This window comes from Anolis carolinensis, chromosome 1 (genome assembly GCF_035594765.1).
Source record: "Anolis carolinensis isolate JA03-04 chromosome 1, rAnoCar3.1.pri, whole genome shotgun sequence".
Taxonomy (NCBI): domain Eukaryota; kingdom Metazoa; phylum Chordata; class Lepidosauria; order Squamata; family Dactyloidae; genus Anolis; species Anolis carolinensis.
In genome coordinates this window covers 260,638,191-260,657,910 of record NC_085841.1, presented here as the reverse complement: position 1 = coordinate 260,657,910, position 19,720 = coordinate 260,638,191, and the positions used below count along the sequence as shown (strand labels likewise).

Genomic DNA, 19,720 nt, shown 5'->3' with positions numbered 1-19,720 from the left:
ATCATTCGTCACCATTGGTTCTACTTGCTAAAACTGATGGGAGTTGCAGTCCAGCAACAACTGGGGAGCTATAACTCCTCCATACCTGATTTAATGCATTTCTCTCACACTTTTTCTACAGTTAAGGAGTGGCTTATATGACAAAAGAGCAATTGTCTCTCCCAGCAGTCTCATGCTGGGGAGGGAGGTGACATTTCCTGTATTCTCTCTTCCATTTCTCAGTATTTCCCATATCGCATGTCCCCACTCATAGCAGACTAGGTGGCCTTCCAGGTGTTCTTGGGCTGCAATGATCATAAGCTGAAATCCAGCAACACCTAGCATACCCCTTGTTATTGGACAATGACATAAGGCCATCTACAAATAAGGTGATGGCTTCTTTGTATTATAGAGACCCCTAGATATGCAAAAGATTAAAGCCTGTCTGTCAAGGATCTTGTAAATCTTCCTAAATTACCTTGTTTTTAAGATGTTTAGAATCCCAGGCACTATTGTCTGGAAACTTGAAATTCCACAGTATTCTGTGGAATGTCAGCATTCAAGAACTTGGAATGCCAGAGTCAGCATCATTCGCAGCTTAAATGACAGTGAACCTTCCCCCATGAAGGTATCATGACAGCCATAGCTTGATACAGCTGGAAACTCTTCTCTTTCCAGAATTACCTGCAGGTCTAGTGGTTGATACTGGAGGAAAGGCAGGATATAAGCCATGCTCAAGATGGGGTATGTGACTTTCCCCCACTTTATCTTTAAAATAACCTATAAGGTAGATTAAACTGAAAGAAGGTAACCGGCTACTCCATGGATTCTGTAACTCAGTAGGGACTTGAATTTCTTAAGTAATCTGTGCTTAAATTTGGTTCTTGATTACCGCAATATCATTGGTAGTACTTTCAATTTGATGATGTTCATCACTGAATTATACTGTTTCTCTGCATCAGTAATGTAATGCCATTGTGTAGTTCACTGGTTCAATTACATTTTTTTGTCTATCAATTTCAAAACAAGCTAAATATACCACTAACTGTATGAAATTGTGCATTTTTGTTGTGGCTTTTCCACTTGCCAATTTCCCATAATTATTTTTATAATCTTTTTTTTATCTTTTGGCATGATTGGATAGCTATTAGATCCAATATGCATGTGGGTGCCATATCTGTTTTCAAAAGATTGTGGGCGAAAGGATTCCTTTTCCTAAACCCTTAGGCTGGTCCTGGCGATAAAACATTCACAAAGAGGAATATGATGATTACAAAGTTAAAGCCACGTTTATGTAGTTCTAAGTTTCAGTAACATTGTTTCTCCTTCGTGGTATCTGTTGAAATGAGCACATATGGTGCTTGGTGCACCTGTACAGCAAGTACCATATGTGCTAATTTCACAGATCACCACTTGAAGAAACATGGTTACAAGTAAGCAACCAGCATTTTTCTTGCCGTTTAATTAACATTGGATTGTGTTCACTGGCATTTAAGTGATTGTGATTTCACTGCTTGAAAATATGCTTCAGTTAAATTATCACACTTTAAGTCATGTCTTATCATTAAGTAAGAAGCACATTCTAACAACACTTCCAATGCATTACTCTTTGTCTCCTCAAAAGCAAACACTAGTATGTTCAGAAAATATAGCATATTCCCTAGAAAATAAATATATGATTGCAAGACCTTTTCTATCCATGATGTGTTTTGTTCATGCAAGAACAGTATTATAGTATTATTGTCTTTCCAACAAAGGGATAATCGGTACTAGTATTAAATGTATCAAAATGCAATATGCGTAGCTTGAAGAAACAACTAGAATTAGAATAAAGGCCGAACTAGTTCTTCCAGATTGAATTCCAGTTGCTGTTATTGGCACACAAGCAGTCATTTACTGATCTTATGACATTTTGAGTTCTTTAACACCATAATTGTGTTGGACAATAATGCTTGAACCCTCATGATTATAAACTAAAGACAATTGCCTCAATTTCATGTCATTTTGTGAAAAATGTTTATGTGGCAAGAAACATACAGTGGTTAGAATTCATGAAAATGTAATTTTTATCTGTTTGTGATTGTGGGTTGGTTTTTATTTTTTTCTGTTTAGACTCTATCTGCCCAGTAAATAATTCTGTGGTCCAGTACACCATTGCTGGACTACAAAAGCGTGTCTCTATTTGTTGGTGGACATATGGAATATTCACCTGTATAATATCAAAGCAATACAAAACAAATAGGAGGGAGAATGAAAAAAATTAAAGAAAGAATGTAGAGGAAATGACAGTCATTCCAACAACAGTTTCTAGCAACTTCATGCTCAAAAATCCTAAAACAAAATTTAAAAAGTGCAGTTTGTTAAAAAAAAGCAAAGATTAAACCATCGCACAACTGAGAAAGTACAAAAAAGGTGAAATCTAAGCAACAGATACTATAAAATCACAGTTAAAACTTGGGAGGAAAAATATATGAGTGCAAAATCAGAAATAATCTGAAGGGAAAACTATTGATAGCATGGAAAAAATTTAAAAGGTCAACCGTGTTTTTTTAAAGTATGACAAAGAGTTCTCATACCTATTATTTCTCAGGTCAGCAGTGGCAAATTATAATCAGTAAAGTTAAGTATGTGAGTTCAGTATAAGATTACCTATTTGATATCAACAAACATGACTTTCAGCAAACAGGTAGTGTTGCCTGTTGACTTCAGATGACCCAATGAGTTTCACAGGGGTTTCTTAAGCAGAGAATACTCAGATGTGGTTAGCTATTGCCTTTCTCTGAAATTTAGCCAACAGGTACTACCTACAACAAAATGCCAGTCACACTATCCTCCAGAACTAACAATTTCTCTACCACCCATTTTTCCAGGCTTCTTTCTACAACAGTCTGTGGCTACTAAGCATGTTTCAGTTCTCATCATTTTGGGTACCCTTCCCCATTTGCTTTTTTCTTCTTCCAACCAAATATTCATACTTCAGCAAATCACACCTTCCCCGTGCCTGGTGAGCTGCCCTTCTTGTTGATAGGTGGTGATCAGGCCTGTAGCGAGGGGGGGGGGGTGGGTGTTAGGGGTTCAACCCCCCCCCCCCCGAAATTTTTCAAGTTATAAAAAAAATCTCGTTTACTCATGAATTTTAACTGGTTAACCAAATCCCCATGCTAAGTCTATGAGATGCAAAACATTAAGAGTCCCTCCAGGCACTATCTCAAGCAGATATTGACAGGTTTGTAGCGGGGAGGGGTATGTGCTAGGAGTTCAACCCCCCCCCCCCCGAAATTTTCAAAACCCCTCCCGAAATTTTTTTCTGGCTACGGCCCTGGTGGTGATGTCCTGCCCGTGGAAGCATCTGAGCACTAGAAATAGAAAAGGAAAACATATACATGTTTTATAATAGAGCTAGGTTATTTGAAACAAAATAAAAACTAAGTAACACTGCGGAATTTTGCATAATATAGGGAAAAGAAAACTACAGTATTTAAAGAGGAAGGAAAAATCTCCTAAATTCACAAATTTTATGCAACTGTGCCCTCATTAAAAATGCAAACTATTTAAGAATGCAGGAGTAAGAGAAAATTTGATTTAACTAAAGCAGATATAAATATTAAACCAAAGCAGCTATTAAAGATGCAAGAAGGGGTATTGGAAGTGTGGGAAGAGAGAAGTCTCATTCTTAAATTAGAAAGTGGGCATAGACCTCAGGGAAAGGTGCAGTGGGATTCATTCTGTTGAGCCTGCCTTGAGAGTCCCTGAGTTAGAGCAACTTTGTGTGCCAGGAAAGGAGAACAGAAGTTATTTAGGTGAGAGCACAGTATGGGGATTAATGTGTTTGATCTGGTGATTGGTAACTTTGTTACTGGTTTTGTCTGTTTGTACACGTCCTTGCATGAATTTCAGGGGAGTGGGAGGAATAGGATACTACCATTAATGTGGTCCTGGGTGGAAGAAGATATGGTAATGTGGCTTAGCCATGCTAGATAAGGGAAAAGCTGGGTACACAATTGACACTTATGCCATTTTTAAGTCCTTCTGTATTCTTAAAGATCCAGTTTGTCCTATCATCCCACCCCCTGGCCTGTTGATACTGTTGTTGATTGCTAAGCCAATCCACAATCAAATAGTTACCATCAATGACCTGGCTGTGAATGAAGCGTCTGACAGAGTGGGATGAAAGAGCTTGGGTCAGTGATACTTCCCACCTTTGTGCACCTGGGTACATGCACCACCCATCCTATTACCCAGAAGTGTCTCTGACTAAGTTGGCCAATGTGGTTCAGTAAAATACAGTAAAAAGTATGTAAACAAGAATATGCATGAGGATTCTTCCAACAAGGTGCTTGGTGGTACCAGACTCACACTTGTTTTCCTGAAGCCCTTCCGGTAAGGGACTTGCGGTAAAGCCAAATGGGAAAATTGTCTTGTGTATTAAATGGAAAGCTATCCTAAAGAGAGCAGTCAAGGGGAAAGTGTTCAATCCACTATGGTCTGAAAATCAAATTTTAGAAAAGTTATTGGGTAGGGTAGCAGATCCCAGATTATCTAACCAACATGTTCCAAAAATTAACTCTTCCAAGGGCAAATACATTTAAGATGATGTATACATGGCAGAGGAAAGATGTATATGTGAACAGTTGATTCAATTTGTTATTTTCTCTGTCCAGTTCCCAACCAAATGGGATTTTGTCCTAGTCTGTGACGATCACAACCCCTACAGTGAGAAGTATCACAAGAAAAAGAGGTTTCTTGAAGAACTGCATAGGAAAGGCTTCATTATTAAGGTAAAACTGACATATTCTCAAGCAAATATGTTACCTGATTTTCACCTTTTTGATGAAGGATGCCCTGTCTCTCTTTTCATTTTGATAAGAGATTTGAAGCTCTTTCCTGGCCAAGACAGAACTGGTGCACATAGCTTTGTTTCGAGAGCAGGGAAGGCCAGCTTCTTGAATACACAGTATGGTCTCTGCATACATTCCTGAACTTTTTGTGGGAATCAGAAAATATGGATAATAGCAAACACTATTGAAATGAATAACTTCTGCAGGATGTTGTCACAAAGATGCCCTATAGAACTTAGAAAATTCCTAGGGAAAATTCCTCTATAGGAATTGACTAGATCCTTCAGGAAGACACTATGGTAACTTCTGATGGAAACATCCCATATAATCATCTGAGAGAATCTAAACAAGTCCTAGAGAGTATCTATTTTGTTGATTGCAGGAAGGTGAAACTATTACCAATCCCATGGGCATAGGGATCAGATGGTAGTTTAGCATGATGTCTTCTGCAGAATTTCAATATATTCCTTTCTTGGACTGCAGCACCCAGATGCCTCTTATCAGAAACCATTTTAGCATTTTTAACTTTGTCATTCAAAAAAACCCCTTAATTTCACCTGCTTTTACCATGATTATAAATGGCCTTCCTTTTTGTTATTACATCTTTTCAAGTTGGGTATTAATTCATCATGTCCTAGGATTTTCTTGACAATGTTTTAATTCAGTGAAGGTTGGCTTTGCTTTCCTCTAAGGCTCAGAGAATGTGATTTGTACAGGATTACCTAATGGATTTCCAGTACTACCCATTACAACACATTGGCCTGGTTTTATTCTCTTCATTGTTGTTTATTTTTCTTAATGTCGCTGATTTTTAGATGATTCAAGACAAAAAGCTATTTTATGGAATTAATGCCCCAAGTGGACTTTTCCGAAAATACCAGTGGCTTTTGAAAAATCCAGACAATGAACCAGAAGTTCTGGGTGGACAGCGACAAGAGGAAGAGCTGGGAGTACACATTTCACCAACAACAAGGTAAAAAAGAGAAGAACCTCCCCTCAAACATTGTCATCTATTGTATGTGTCTGCCACTCTATCGAAGCCATTGCAAATGGCAATTTTTATCATTGGTTTTTGTCAGCAGAGAGATTTTTTATTTTATTTATTATTTGGCTTTGTGTTCAGTCCCTAGCTGGGTAAAAAGGGGTATAGTCTTGGATTGCATCAGCACTCCCTGAAGTCTTCCTTGAATACCATCTTAAGTAAACATCGCAAACAAAATGCAGGCCTGTTACTCTATCATGGTCACATTTTCAGTTGTATGATTTTTAACATCTTTGATTAAGAAATCAGTAAGCTTCAAAATCTAGAGTATTGCACTTTGGATCATTTGGTTTGTCTAATAAAGGTCTATTATTTTGAATTTTGTTGTCCAGGGTGAGTCTCTGGAAATCCAAAATCTGAAATACTCCAAAAACTGAATCTTTTTGCCACTAATTGCTTATTTATCTTTTGATGAGGACACTTACGATATTCATGTAGAAATACTGTTGAGCTGTCAGTACTAATGTTAGGAGGATTCACAATTGTTTGATCAAGTGAACCCAGAGAGTGCTCACTAATAGTTCTCTTCATCCTAGATAGACGTAATTAGTGAGGGGCTTCAGAGTTCTCCCCTGGGTCCATTATGATTCAACAACTTTATACATGACTCTTAGACAATGGAATATAAGACATGCTTATCAGATTTGCAGATGACACCGAATTAGGTGCTATATTTTGGTCAGAATAATGAAATTAACAAACTTTGGAAGAATGACATCTGGCTTGAAAGCAATAGGATCCAAAAGGATTTAGGTGTCTTCAAAGACTACATTTGAAAGGTGCACCAAACAGCTTTTCCATAGACTACAACATGAACCAGTTGATTCGAATTACAAGAAAAGATATGCCATCTAAACTCTCCTGCTTTTCAGAGTGAAATAGCTTGCCTTAGAGTGTGATAGACTCGTCTGCTTTGGTGACCTTTAAAGAAAGGCTAGATTGACATATTCAATGAGTATAGTTGTGCATTCCTGCATGGCAGTGGTTGGAATGAATGACCATTGTGATGTATGTGTATGATTTGAACTGAAATGAACAATCCCTTTATCAGACCTATATCTTAAATCTTCCCCTGAAGGTGGAAGTAGAAGGTTATATGGATGTTTTTTTAAATTACAAAACAGCAAAAACCTCAAAACTAGTATGACATGTCCAAAGCCATTTGACTTTAAAATGCAATTTAAAAATATATGTAGATGCCTTTGTCAGTCACCGCAGTGCCTTTGTACTTGGTAGCTAGAATACTAAAAGGTGGGAGGCTAACTGCTTGCTGAGCAACTGTGAATTTCTGCCTGTGTTTGTAAGTTAGAGAAATAAAGAAATAGACTTGTACTGAACATGAGGGTGAATCTTTAGATGAGATTGTTGCAATATCCCCAGGTGTATGAAGTTTGACATCCACTTCTAGGGCTAATGTCCCAAGGTAAACTCTTGTTCATCCTAAAGGGAAACGTTATACTGTAGTGGTTTCAGTGTTGGACTAGAACAGTGGTTCCCAACCATTGGTGTTTTGGACTTCAGCCCCAACAATTCCTAACTGCTGGTTAGCTGGCTGGGATTTCTGGGAGTTGAAATCCAAAACACCTGGATGACCAAAGGTTGAGAACCATTGGACTTGGACTCTCAGAGACCAAGATCCAAATCCCCACTCAGCTATGGAAACCTTTGTAGTCTTGAATTAATCACACTTTCTTATGTCAGATAAAGGCAATGGAAAAACTACTCTGAAGAAATTGTGGAAGAAAATGCCATCATGTCACGACCCAGGCTGCAGAGCACCAATAACCATACACCGAGGCCAGATTCTATCTAATATCTTTATTGAAGGAATATATAAAGTTAATAAAAGCAAGTGTATGAAATAGTCCAGAAATAGACCTTTCAGGAAAGGTCAAAATTAGTCCAAAGAAACAATGTCCAATATGAAATATTAAGGTCCAAAGTTGTAATCCAATAACCGAAACACTCACTTTGCCAGGCAAAGTGAGGGGAGATGACAAGGTCCTTTAGTCCATGGAACTTGAGCGAGGCTAGGGAGTAACTTGAAACAGGGCTTGATACAAGGCAACAAGGACGAGGAGCAAGAACAAGATCCGTGGAATACTTGGCAAAATCCGGAAAACAAGGCAAGGCAAGGCAGAGTCCTGGAAAACAAGGCTGAGTCCTAGGAAGCAAGGCAAGGTCCGCGGAGGTAAACAAGGCTGGAACGGGAACGTAGGCTTGGAAACAGGAACGAAGGCTTAGAAGCGGAGTAGCGCTGTCCACACACAACCTACTCCAGTTGCTGACGAATTGACTCCGCAAGATCCCTTTGTGGGCAAAGCACCTAAATAGGATCTAGTTTTCCCACCAAAGAGCAGTTCCCTGGAGAACCAGAAACGAAAGCTATTCTCTGAGTCCAGATGCATGACTCCTTAAAGTTTCCCATGGAAAGCAGGCTTAATCAGCTGAATGCTTAGCAGCTATCCTAGCACTCCTGCGGGACGCCTGTTGAACTCCCCTCTGTTGTTTACAAAAAGCATGGCGAGAAAACGTAGGAGATTGTGGCTCGGGGCTTGTTTGACAGACTTCTGGAAGACAAATCTCTTGCAGGTGCAAGGTTTCCAAATCTGGCTGGGAAAGTTCCAATTCTGGCTGGAACGGTGAAAAACCCAAGTTTTCCTCTTCATCTGGCACCACAGTGCCAGGAATGGGACTACATTGCCCATGGGTCATCACACATCATAGGGTTTCTTTGAGTTGGAGTTGACTTGAAAGTACACAATGACAAAAAAAACTCTTGCCGTGTGAAAGTAATAATAATATTAAAACTTTATTTCTATTCTGCTCTGTCTCCCTGAAGGGACTCAGGGCGGATTCCAACAAGCAACGGCATACATTCAATGCCTTCATAAAACAGATAGATATTGCCATAAAATCCCAACAAGACCCCACATATAAAAAAGCGTTAAAAACCTAACATCAAATTAAACCTAATATCAGTGAATTGGACATAACATTGATAAATTAAACCAGTATGTCAGACAGAATCAAACAAGAATTATATGGTGACATAAAAGCTAAATAAATGTTCACAGTAATTTATGATAACCAACTGAAGTTGTATGGGTTGGATTATGTAGCCTATGGTGGTAAATTGGGCTGACATAGACTAACAGAGCCCAGATACAGCATAGTTCTCAATCAAGATCCGGAAATGGTCTCTCATTAATTAACCCTCCTCCTCTCCATATGCTAACGAGCAGAAGTAGGTCTTTAGTTGTTCTTTGAAGGAGAGGGAAGCCTTATTTCTTTAGGGAGGGAGTTTCAGAAATGGAGGGCAGCCATGGAGAAGACCCTCTCTCTCGTTCCCACCAGCTATACTTGAGATGGGGGTGGGACCAAGAGCAGGGCCTCCTCCGCTGACTGCAGTGCCCAGGTTTGTAAGAGGAGATGTGATCGGTCAAGTAATTTTAGATAACAGCTCCATTGTCAGTCAGTTCATCTCTCACCTTTGGAAATTCTGCATGTTCATTCTTTCCTTTCATGTATGAGCAGAACAAATTAGGGCTGCAGATACCTTGTAATCCTGTCAGGTGCATGATTGTAGTCAGAAAGATGAAAGGATCTATGCTTGTTGCCACTACATACCAGGCATTAACTGTTTTCTGGCATGGATAAAAACTATTACTGTTTCTTGGTCAATGAAGAGTTTATTGCTAATTCCTGATGATTTCATGTTTTAGGATACGTATTGTCAGTTTTATCCTGGAGAACACAGAAATCGATAGCACTAAAGGTAAGGACAGGTTTTTTATCTTTGTTTTTGTTCATGTTTTTTCTCTCTGCCTGTTTGTAGTATCCATCCTATAGGAACAAATGTGCTTACAATTACAATTTTATTAAACAAACTAGATATAGTAAGCCGCCCTGAGTCCCCTCGGGGAGAAGGGCGGGGTAGAAATATTGGAAATAAATATATAGAAACATTTCCTTAGGTCCATTCATATGATCGTTTTTGCATGTAAGAATGGACATTGTGATGAGCATTAGTAAAACAATCATGTAGCTCCTCACTAGATTGTGATAAGCTACAGGTCCTTTTTTTAAAGTTACCTTTTATGTTTTTCTTGGGATTACTGCTCACTTTGCAGTGGGTGTATCCTGATCTAGTAAGTTGCAGTGTGAAAATTTGCTACTATGCCCACTCAAAACTACCTATTTTGCCATTTTTTTTCTTTAGACCATAGAGGAGGAGACTGGTTAAAGCTGCTTTTCCCAGTTCAGTACTCTCTAGCTGTTTTGGATTACAATCCGCGTTAATATTAACCAATATGGGAAATTGGCAGAATGGTGGGGATCATATCTGAACAATAGAGGATTGGATTATGTGTCTTTTCCTGCTTGTTGAAGACCTTAAGGGTGATAACCAGTTCTTGAACTTCACCCAGAAACATATAAAAGTGGAGTGAACCTGTAAAAACCAGTGGTTAAAATCTTCACAGGTGCATTTTCAACCACACAAAGATTTCTAGACTTTCTTCAAAGGCAGCTTCACATTCTAATAACAATTTCAACTCTGTCATAAAAATTGTTTTCTCTAGAAACTGATGCACCTGTACCTATACCCAAAGAGGATGAGGAGGATGAGGATAATAATAACAACAATAGGAATAGAAATAAACACATAATATTTACTCTTGATCTTTTCCATCAACTGAGATGGAACAGTTTAAACATGAATTTTCAAATGGGAGCATTAACCTGTACAAAAACCAGCCAGACTTATACAATCAGTTGTATGTACAGTAGAGTCTCACTTTTCCAACACTCGCTTATCCAACGTTCTGGATTATCCAACGCATTTTTGTAGTCAATGTTTTCAATATATCATGATATTTTGGTGCTAAATTCGTAAATACAGTAATTACTACATAGCATTACTGCGTATTGAACTACTTTTTCTGTCAAATTTGTTGTATAACATGATGTTTTGGCGCTTAATTTGTAAAATCATAACCTAATTTGATGTTTAATAGGCTTTTCCTTAATGCCTCCTTATTATCCAACATATTTGCTTATCCAACATTCTGCCGGCCCGTTTATGTTGGATAAGTGAGACTCTACTGTACCTGTTATTGAATTTGCTGTCAGTATTTTCTGCATAGAATTTTGCTATTCAAATCCACATTTTTTTAAAAAAAGTATAAACTACTCAGCCATTGAACTTACCTCTCAGTCTGATCTACCTTGCAGGTTAATGTGAAGCTCAAATAAAATCTGCTCCTTGGTGAAGAATATATGTAACTCGTATAAGATTCATTTTTAATTCAGATGTGTACACTGTAATTCATGTGGCTTATGAATATGGTTTTTTGGTGCTTCATTTTAGGATAGCCATTTAAAATTATGCCTTATTTACACAGCATTAGAAGAGTAGTGCTATTTAATCATTATCTTTCTACTTCTGCTTTGATATAAGAAAAACTTCACGACTTGATAAAGAAGAAAGTATTTGAAACAGCATTTCCTTTACATGAGGTGAGAAAATCTGAGGGCCAAGGTACACATTTTGATTGTTTAAATGAAATTAATAAGCGAAATTTAAAATGTTAACAGAAATTTAAGAATCACAAGGAGTAGAGAGAGACTTGAACCCTCTCCTTGCAGTCATAGTCTGCCCCATCAACAAAAAAGAGGCTTTGTATTCCATCACTTCTTTTGGCAAAAAATAGTTACCTAATACAAAATATCTGAAAATAAATATTCAAATGGCTGAGCATGACCAACAAGAAAAAAAAAATATTTGGAAGATATGTTAATATTTCTGTTCAATATTTTTTGGGTGCTTGCTGTTCAGACCTTTAGAAATGTCTTAAGGAGCATGTAGGCTGTTAGGAGTTATAACTTCTGAAATCATATTGTATCCAGAGAGAAAATCTAGGAAAATTCTTGAAAATGAACTGGGCCCGATGGAGAGAAATTCTGTACCCGCAACCAATTGGAAAAATCAGGTATGGCTTAATTTTTAATGCCAGCAGTTATGGTGAGGATCTTTTGAATTACAAATGTTGAAACTAAGTGTTTCACTGTATTAATATATTAATATTGGATATAGAAGCTCAGAAAGTCATTGCTACGCTCAGTAAAACTGGCTTATTGAAATGCCTAAGTTGTTTTAATCACAGCCCAATATCCAAAGACAAAAATGCCTAAACACCCCAGGAGGTTATTTACCAGAATTAGATTTGAACAGCTGTATACAATGGTCACACATGGAAAATTTAACCAAGTTCCATATAATGAACGCCTTTGTATCTGTGGAGCATCAGAAGTAAAAGATATCACACATGTACTGTACCTTGTATAAGAAAGAGAGAAACCAATATCTTGGGCCATACTTAATACAAAAGACACACTGGGATCTTTATAGTAAAACTACATTTTTTATTGGCCAGCCAGAATGCTCAAAGAATATACAAAATTGCCCCTTTTCTATTTAAAGCAACTCAGCTGAGAACTGGATATTTTGAATTGATTGGTGTAAATTGTAGGGGTAATGCAAATATTTGATCTGGTTAAGGATCTTGACCTCTTGTTATTAGCAGTCTGTTTATTTTAGCTTTGGTTGTAATGTGAGTTGTATGTTTTATGTGCTAAATGTGTTTGTCAAATTTTTGATATGGCCGATTGGCTAATCAATAAAATGTACTGGGGAAGAGGTTTTATTTTATGTGGGATAGTGGTTTTGGGTGCGTGTATGGCCTGTCGTGTGTAATATGTCATGTGTTGCTGTTTGAATGATATGGTGAACTCTTATATTTAAAAATTATTATTATTATTATTATTATTATTATTATTATTATTATTAAAAATGAGTAGAAAGCTCAGACTGAAAATAGTGGATAACATGTAGAAATAGCAAGACTGTGTTGTCGAAGGCTTTCATGGCCAGAATCACAGGGTTGTTGTATGTCTTTCGGGCTGTGTGGCCATGTTCCAGAAGCATTCTCTCCTGACGTTTCGCCCACATCTATGGCAGGCATCCTCAGAGGTTGTGAGGTATGGATAAACTAAGTCAGGAAAGGAAAGAATATATATCTGTGTAGAGTCCAAGGTGTGGCAAGAGTTCTTTGTCACTGGGAGCCAGCATTAATGTTTCAGTTAATCACCCTAATTGGCACTGGAAATGTTTTGTCCCTTGCCTGGGGGCATCCTTTGTTCAGTCAAGTCCTCATTGTGTTGGTTCCCATCTACTGTTTTGATTTTGGAGTTTTGTAATACTGGTAGCCAGATTTTGTTCATTTTCATGGTTTCTTCCTTTCTGTTGAAGTTGTCCACATGGTCCAATTTACCAGCTCCAATCTTGTATGATGATGGTCATACAGGCAAGTTCTTTGGAACTAAGATGTTTTTGCCTGTATGACCATCATCATACAAGATTGGAGCTGGTAAATTGGACCATGTGGACAACTTCAACAGAAAGGAAGAAACCATGAAAATGAACAAAATCTGGCTACCAGTATTACAAAACTCCAAAATCAAAACAGTAGATGGGAACCAACACAATGAGGACTTGACTGAACAAAGGATGCCCCCAGGCAAGGGACAAAACATTTCCAGTGCCAATTAGGGTGATTAACTGAAACATTAATGCTGGCTCCCAGTGACAAAGAACTCTTGCCACACCTTGGACTCTACACAGATATATATTCTTTCCTTTCCTGACTTAGTTTATCCATACCTCACAACCTCTGAGGATGCCTGCCATAGATGTGGGCGAAACGTCAGGAGAGAATGCTTCTGGAACATGGCCACACAGCCCGAAAGACATACAACAACCCAATAGCAAGACTATATGTTTAAAGTTAAGTTATTGATAATAATATGCACTCAATGTCAGAATTAACTGGTTGATTGACTAATGTAGATATGCATGCATACATCAAAATTATTGTTACCTGACTATATCTTCTATGATTTGTTTTTGTGTTATGTACCATAACTATAATAAACTGTCCCCCCCCCAATAAATAAATAAATACATAAATACATAAAATGTACTGGTACTGTTCTCCCAAAGTGGCAACTGTATTAATATAGTTTTCAAATTCAAATTTAGGCTAGACGTAAAAGCAGGAAATTATTTTTTAAAAAACATTTTAAAAAAAACAAAAACCCCTAGGCTTTGTTTTTAAAAATAAAGCCAGCACTTGTCACCTTTGGGGAATGTTACATCATTTAATTATTAGAAATTGTCACACTGGATTAAAGCAATGATCCTAGTATTTTACTTTTAAGAATAGCCACGAACAGTATACTTTGAGGAACGTATGCATCTAAAATAAAGGATTTATATCTGGGGAAGGCACAGTTGACATGATCTTACATCTGTTTTATATAAATACAAGGAATTTTCTTCAGAAAATATTTTCAAGTTTCTATGTTTTTGTTTTAGGACATATTTTGGGGAGAAAATTGCCCTTTATTTTGCCTGGTTGGGTTGGTATACTCGCATCCTAGTCATAGCAGCCGTGCCTGGCATTGCTCTTTTCATATATGGGTTCGTCAGCTTCAGTAGCAGCCAGATCAGGTGAGTTATCAGGATTACAAAATAAATTTTCTTCATGGCAGTTGGTGAGTTACATGCAAGACACCTGTGCATACAAGATGTACACGGACATTAGCATATCTTTGTGTGAATAGTTTTGTGAGTCTGGGTTATATGAGCACCTATAGAATAAAACGTAACTTTGTGCCATCACAATAAATACTTTTTGATTTATTTAGCCTTATGTAATTCCATCAACGGTTTTTGGTCTTTTATATGAGCAGTTTGTGAGGCTGTTGTTTTTGCTTGAGAGATTAAGATGGAATTGTTTTGCGAGGTAGTGATTTGTCAAGCTTGTTGAAATTAAATTGATCTATGAGTATCTGGATTTAAAATCCACTCTGGAGCTGTGCATGTTCTGTCTTGATATCATCAAGGCAAGATATTTACAAGGACAAAGAACCTTTTCCCCTCCCAGTGTTTTGGGCAGCAGGTATAATTCCTTATGTTTGTTGTGAGTTAGTCCAAAGCCAGAGTTCACCATAAGCAAGCAGATTTGCAATCTTCGTGATGCACCTATAATACTTAACTTTTATACCTTGCGCCTTGCTTTTATATTTTGACTATGTTTTTGCTGGTAAGTTAACCCCTGAAATGCAGCCAGTATTATTTATCTTACAGTCCAAACATATAACATGACCTAATGTCGGCTTGCTTTGAATACAAGAATGTGGCATTGCTAAGTGTGATGCTTATCAAATAATGGACTATGATGAAGGGAGAGCTTTGGTAGAAAGTGCAGTCAAAGCAACTGATTGGTTTGTGTGTCTGACTGTGACCACATAGGTTTTGATTTCAGTAGCTTTTGGGTGCAACTGTGTCTTTGATCTTTTGTTGAATAGGTTTAATAATGAGATAATAAATCAAGCATATGAACCTTTCTGTCCTTCTTGATATAGCAAAGAGATTTGTTCTGCCAACACCACTATAATGTGCCCGCTTTGTGACCAGAAGTGCCCATTTTGGCCACTGTCAGACACTTGCACATATGCCAAGGTAAGAACTACACAAATCTTTGTTCCCCCCTTATCATGTTCTTATAAGTCCAATTTGGATTTGTCAAGGAAACAAAATGTTTACTGTTGGTCATAGTTCCTCTGTGAAGATTTAAAAGTCCTAGCCAAAGACAATAGTCGTGTTCTGCCTTTGTCTACTCTTCCACCTTTTTCTGTTCATCTCATGACTTATTTTTTCTATGAGCAAGTTTTCAGTGTCATACACTACTCTCTTGCAATGACAACTTTGACTCTTCTTTCCTTTACCATTCAGGTTACCCACTTGTTTGACAACACAGGGACAGTCCTCTTTGCAATCTTCATGGCAGTGTGGGGTAAGCTTGAGCTTGGAGTGATCTATTCTAAGTTTGAAGAAGAAAAATATTTTTCTCCTTCACTGTTGACTGAAGTCAATTGAGTCCTTGGATTACAAATGTGTAGGAGTTACATTATACATTTGTCACTCCTGTGAATTACAATAATAGGTTTTAAAATTACTGCTTTGTTCTAGATTGGAGCCTAGCCAATAATAATAATAATAATAATAATAATAATAATAATAATAATAATAATAATAATAAACTTTATTAATAGACAACCCTATTTATGTAGAGGGACTCACTTTCTGGTCTCCCCAAGACCAGAAAATGAGATATGATAGAAAGCTAATGTGGCTGCAATTAATAATATACACTATTCAGCACTAGCTAATTGTATTTTTAAAATTATTTACATTTATTTTATTTTATTGGCATTTGAGAAGTTAGATGCCTGTGGGAAAGGGCAAGAAAATCTAACTATAGAAAACACAGTAATGTTAGTTGTTGTAATATCTGAAATATTGCTTTTAGTCCTTTTATGATTCTCAGTGCCTCACAAGACTTCTTCACACTGATCCCTTTTCAGTGTGACAAACAAGTGTGCAAGAACTGTGGTATTTTCACACTTTACCTTTAATATCAATAGGTTGATACGGTTTCCTGCTTTTGTCTTTTCACAGCACAGCTCTTGTTTCCACCTTCCATATTCTTTCATGCCTTACTTTCATGTATGGATGTAGCCTGGGACATTTTGAGTTACAGAATGTTGACATTCAGACTTGCTCTTGGTTTCAATTTTTTTTTAATACAGTAGAGTCTCACTTACCCAAGCTAAACGGGCCGGTAGAACCTTGGATAAGCGAATATCTTGGATAATAAGGACGGATTAAGGAAAAGCCTATTAAACATCAAATTAGGTTATGATTTTACAAATTAAGCACCAAAACATAATGTTATACAACAAATTTGACAGAAAAAGTAGTTCAATACGCAGTAATGTTATGTTGTAATTGCTGTATTTACAAATTTAGCACCAAAATATCACAATATATTGAAAACATTGACTACAGAAATGCATTGGATAATCCAGAACCTTGGATAAGCGAGTCTTGAATAAGTGAGACTCTACTGTACTAGGAAGGTAGAATTGCTGAGTTACAGACTTTTTTCTTTTTGCAACTTTTCACCATTTAGCACATTATGAAACTTGGTGGATCGTTGCTATTTGCTTTTCAGCACACTCCCATTGTTAACATCTTGTATGGAAAAGCCCACATTCTCAAAAGTTGCCTAATATTCATCTATTTAGGTCTCCTTTTGTTTGGAATCTGATTCCTTTATAAATTATCTCTATTATGCATCTTGTTGGAAGTCAGATTTTCTACAACCAAGTAGACTGACTTGAAGACTTCTGCAGAGTAGTTGGGTGGGAAGGTTCCTACATAGATAGTCAGTATCATATATAGGTAGAGTGTCCCTTATCCAAAGTACTAGGGACTAGAAGTGCTTTGGATTTTGTGGGGGGTTTTTTGGTTTTAAGGGTTTTTTTTTTTGGTTTTTTTTGGATTTTGGAATATTTACATACTCGTCTTGGAAATGGGACCCAGGTCTAAACATGAAATTCATATATGGTTCTACACAACCTGCACATGTAGCCTGAAGGTAATTTTATCCACAATATTTTAAACTTTTTATCATGAAAAAAGTTTGTGTACACTGAACCATCAGAAAGCAAAGGTGTCACTAACTTAGCCACCCCAATGGACAATTTTGGATTTTGGAGCATTTTGGATTTTGGGATTCTGGATACTCAGCCTATAATATGTTTTTCTCTCTAAATATACAGCCACTGTGTTCTTAGAGCTGTGGAAGAGACACAGAGCTAGAGTTGTCAGTGAGTGGAAACTGTACTTGTGGGATGAAGAAGAGGTAAAGTTTACTTACACTTGCTGCCATCTTTATTTCTGTTGACCAGTGTACCAGTTATACCTGACTTAAATGAACGTGCCTCATTGCTGCTTATGGCTGTGAGGAAAACCTTTCTTTTAGCAGTTCTAGCGTATAGAGTGCTAGTGCTGCTGTCCTGCTTACTGCTGTGGAAATAGTAGGGCAAGGCAGGGAGCTTTGAGTCCATGGGGCTTGGGAAGTGGTCCCATCCAAGGAAGAGGAAGATTGAGTTGAGCACTCAAGGCTGCAACTCAGTTGCCTTGCTCCTTTCTTGCATTTCCGATGCAGGATAGACAAGAGATGAATAAAGCTAAAAGTTCAGCAGAGATGTACTTCCAGATAGCAGGATCTGAGGTCACAAATTTAAGAATAGACCCCTTGCCTGTGAGCTTGAAGAGGCAATGCCCATCAAATGATTGGGCAAGAAAACGTAAGGAATGGGATCTCATTATGTTCATATGGTTTGAAGGTCTGGGGGCAGCATATGCCCGGCTTGCGGATTGGAATTCATGGCAAGTGCTTTTGTTCACTGGGAATTTCTTACAATAGTAAATTTATTTATTTATTTATTTATTATTAGTGACATTTATATCTTGCCCTTCTCACCATGAAGGGGATTCGGGGTGGCTTACAAGTTTTATGTACATACAATGTATTATATTATTAGTATAGCACAATATAAGCATTATATATTACTATATTGTACTATAACATTATGCTGCAATATAATTAGTAATATTACATGTAATATATAATATACAATTATAATAGTGTATTATTATTATATTGTATTACATTATAATATTATCAATATTATATATACAATATATTATATTATTAGTATAGCATAATATTAGTATTATATATTATCATATTGTTATATTGACACAGGAGACATGTGCATTTGGAGAGTGTATTATGAAGGAAAAGGGTGTCCAACTTGATCTGGAGTGTGAGAGGTTATGGCAGGTGTTTTGGACTCCAACTCCCAGAAATCAGCATACCAGCTGTTAGGAACTGTGGGAGCTGAAGTCCAAAGGTTGGGAACCACTGGGTTAGGGAGAAAAGCAATGAGCAACCTGGTAGTGGAATTTGTTCGTAATCCTGAGCTACAATGTTCTCATACCCAACTTCACGGTCCTAAATGTAGGATATGAAATTGAATCTCAAGTAGCATTTCTACCATTTTTGGGGGAAGGTTTAAATAGGACAAGGCAAATGCCAAATTTATCAAAGACAGCAGTCATATGCTTCTTTGTTCTAGGCAATTTGTGTGGCCAGAATAAGAGTGGGAAGCAAAAACCTTATACCATCTCAAGCTTCAGTCATCATTATACAGTCAAATGTGATTGGCTATATGGTGATGAAGTCATTAAGCCAAATTGGAGTGAGGAAATGAAGTCAAGATGGAACAAGGGTAATTGTTATTCTGCTCTCTCTAGTGTCTTGTTTGTTTTTTGAATGCTACCTACAGGAAACCTTTGTGGGGTCTTGTAAGTGTTGCTTAACATTAGAATAGGAAAACTAGTACTGGAATGTTCCAGCTCTTCCACAGGATATATTATTGATCTTTTAAAATTTTGATTTGTTTTTAAACAGGTTTTGAACTGTTTTATGAGTTTTTATTGTTTTAAATTTGTATTATGGATATTTTTAAATTGTTTTTGGGAGCAACCTTGGGTCTCACTCTGGGAAAAAGGTGGCATAAAATTGGAATAAATAACAACAACAACAATCCACAAGCAATTATGTTCATGAAAAGAACATAAAGAGAAAAATGGTGAACCTTTCTCTTGGCTTTGCATGTTAATTGAAAAGTATAATAAGGATTTGTCTGTAGCCTATATTTCTCTTTCTAGGAGGAGCTGGCCATGGAGCTCATTGACGGCCCAGAGCACGCTTTCCAGCAGTACCAGCATTCCTACATTCGTAGCACCATTGTGCTCATCTTGGTTATGCTAATGGTATGTGATTATCTTTTTTTCTAGAGCACGTACAGTCTACATTTT

At 37.2% G+C, this 19,720-nt stretch overlaps 1 protein-coding gene across 3 annotated transcripts in view; it reads left to right on the top strand.

Annotated features, from left to right (window-relative positions):
* The window catches only part of ano9 (anoctamin 9), a 60,824-nt gene that overhangs the window by 23,203 nt on the left and 17,901 nt on the right, over positions 1 to 19,720 (top strand). For all 3 annotated transcript variants that reach the window (XM_062967523.1, XM_008108844.3, XM_008108851.3), the window contains 10 exons: positions 4,641 to 4,757; positions 5,633 to 5,790; positions 9,585 to 9,637; positions 11,321 to 11,379; positions 11,770 to 11,852; positions 14,297 to 14,431; positions 15,349 to 15,445; positions 15,719 to 15,779; positions 17,611 to 17,693; positions 19,571 to 19,675. In XM_062967523.1, the coding sequence (XP_062823593.1) occupies positions 4,641 to 4,757; positions 5,633 to 5,790; positions 9,585 to 9,637; positions 11,321 to 11,379; positions 11,770 to 11,852; positions 14,297 to 14,431; positions 15,349 to 15,445; positions 15,719 to 15,779; positions 17,611 to 17,693; positions 19,571 to 19,675 (951 nt within the window). The remainder of the gene's footprint in view (positions 1 to 4,640; positions 4,758 to 5,632; positions 5,791 to 9,584; positions 9,638 to 11,320; positions 11,380 to 11,769; positions 11,853 to 14,296; positions 14,432 to 15,348; positions 15,446 to 15,718; positions 15,780 to 17,610; positions 17,694 to 19,570; positions 19,676 to 19,720) is intronic.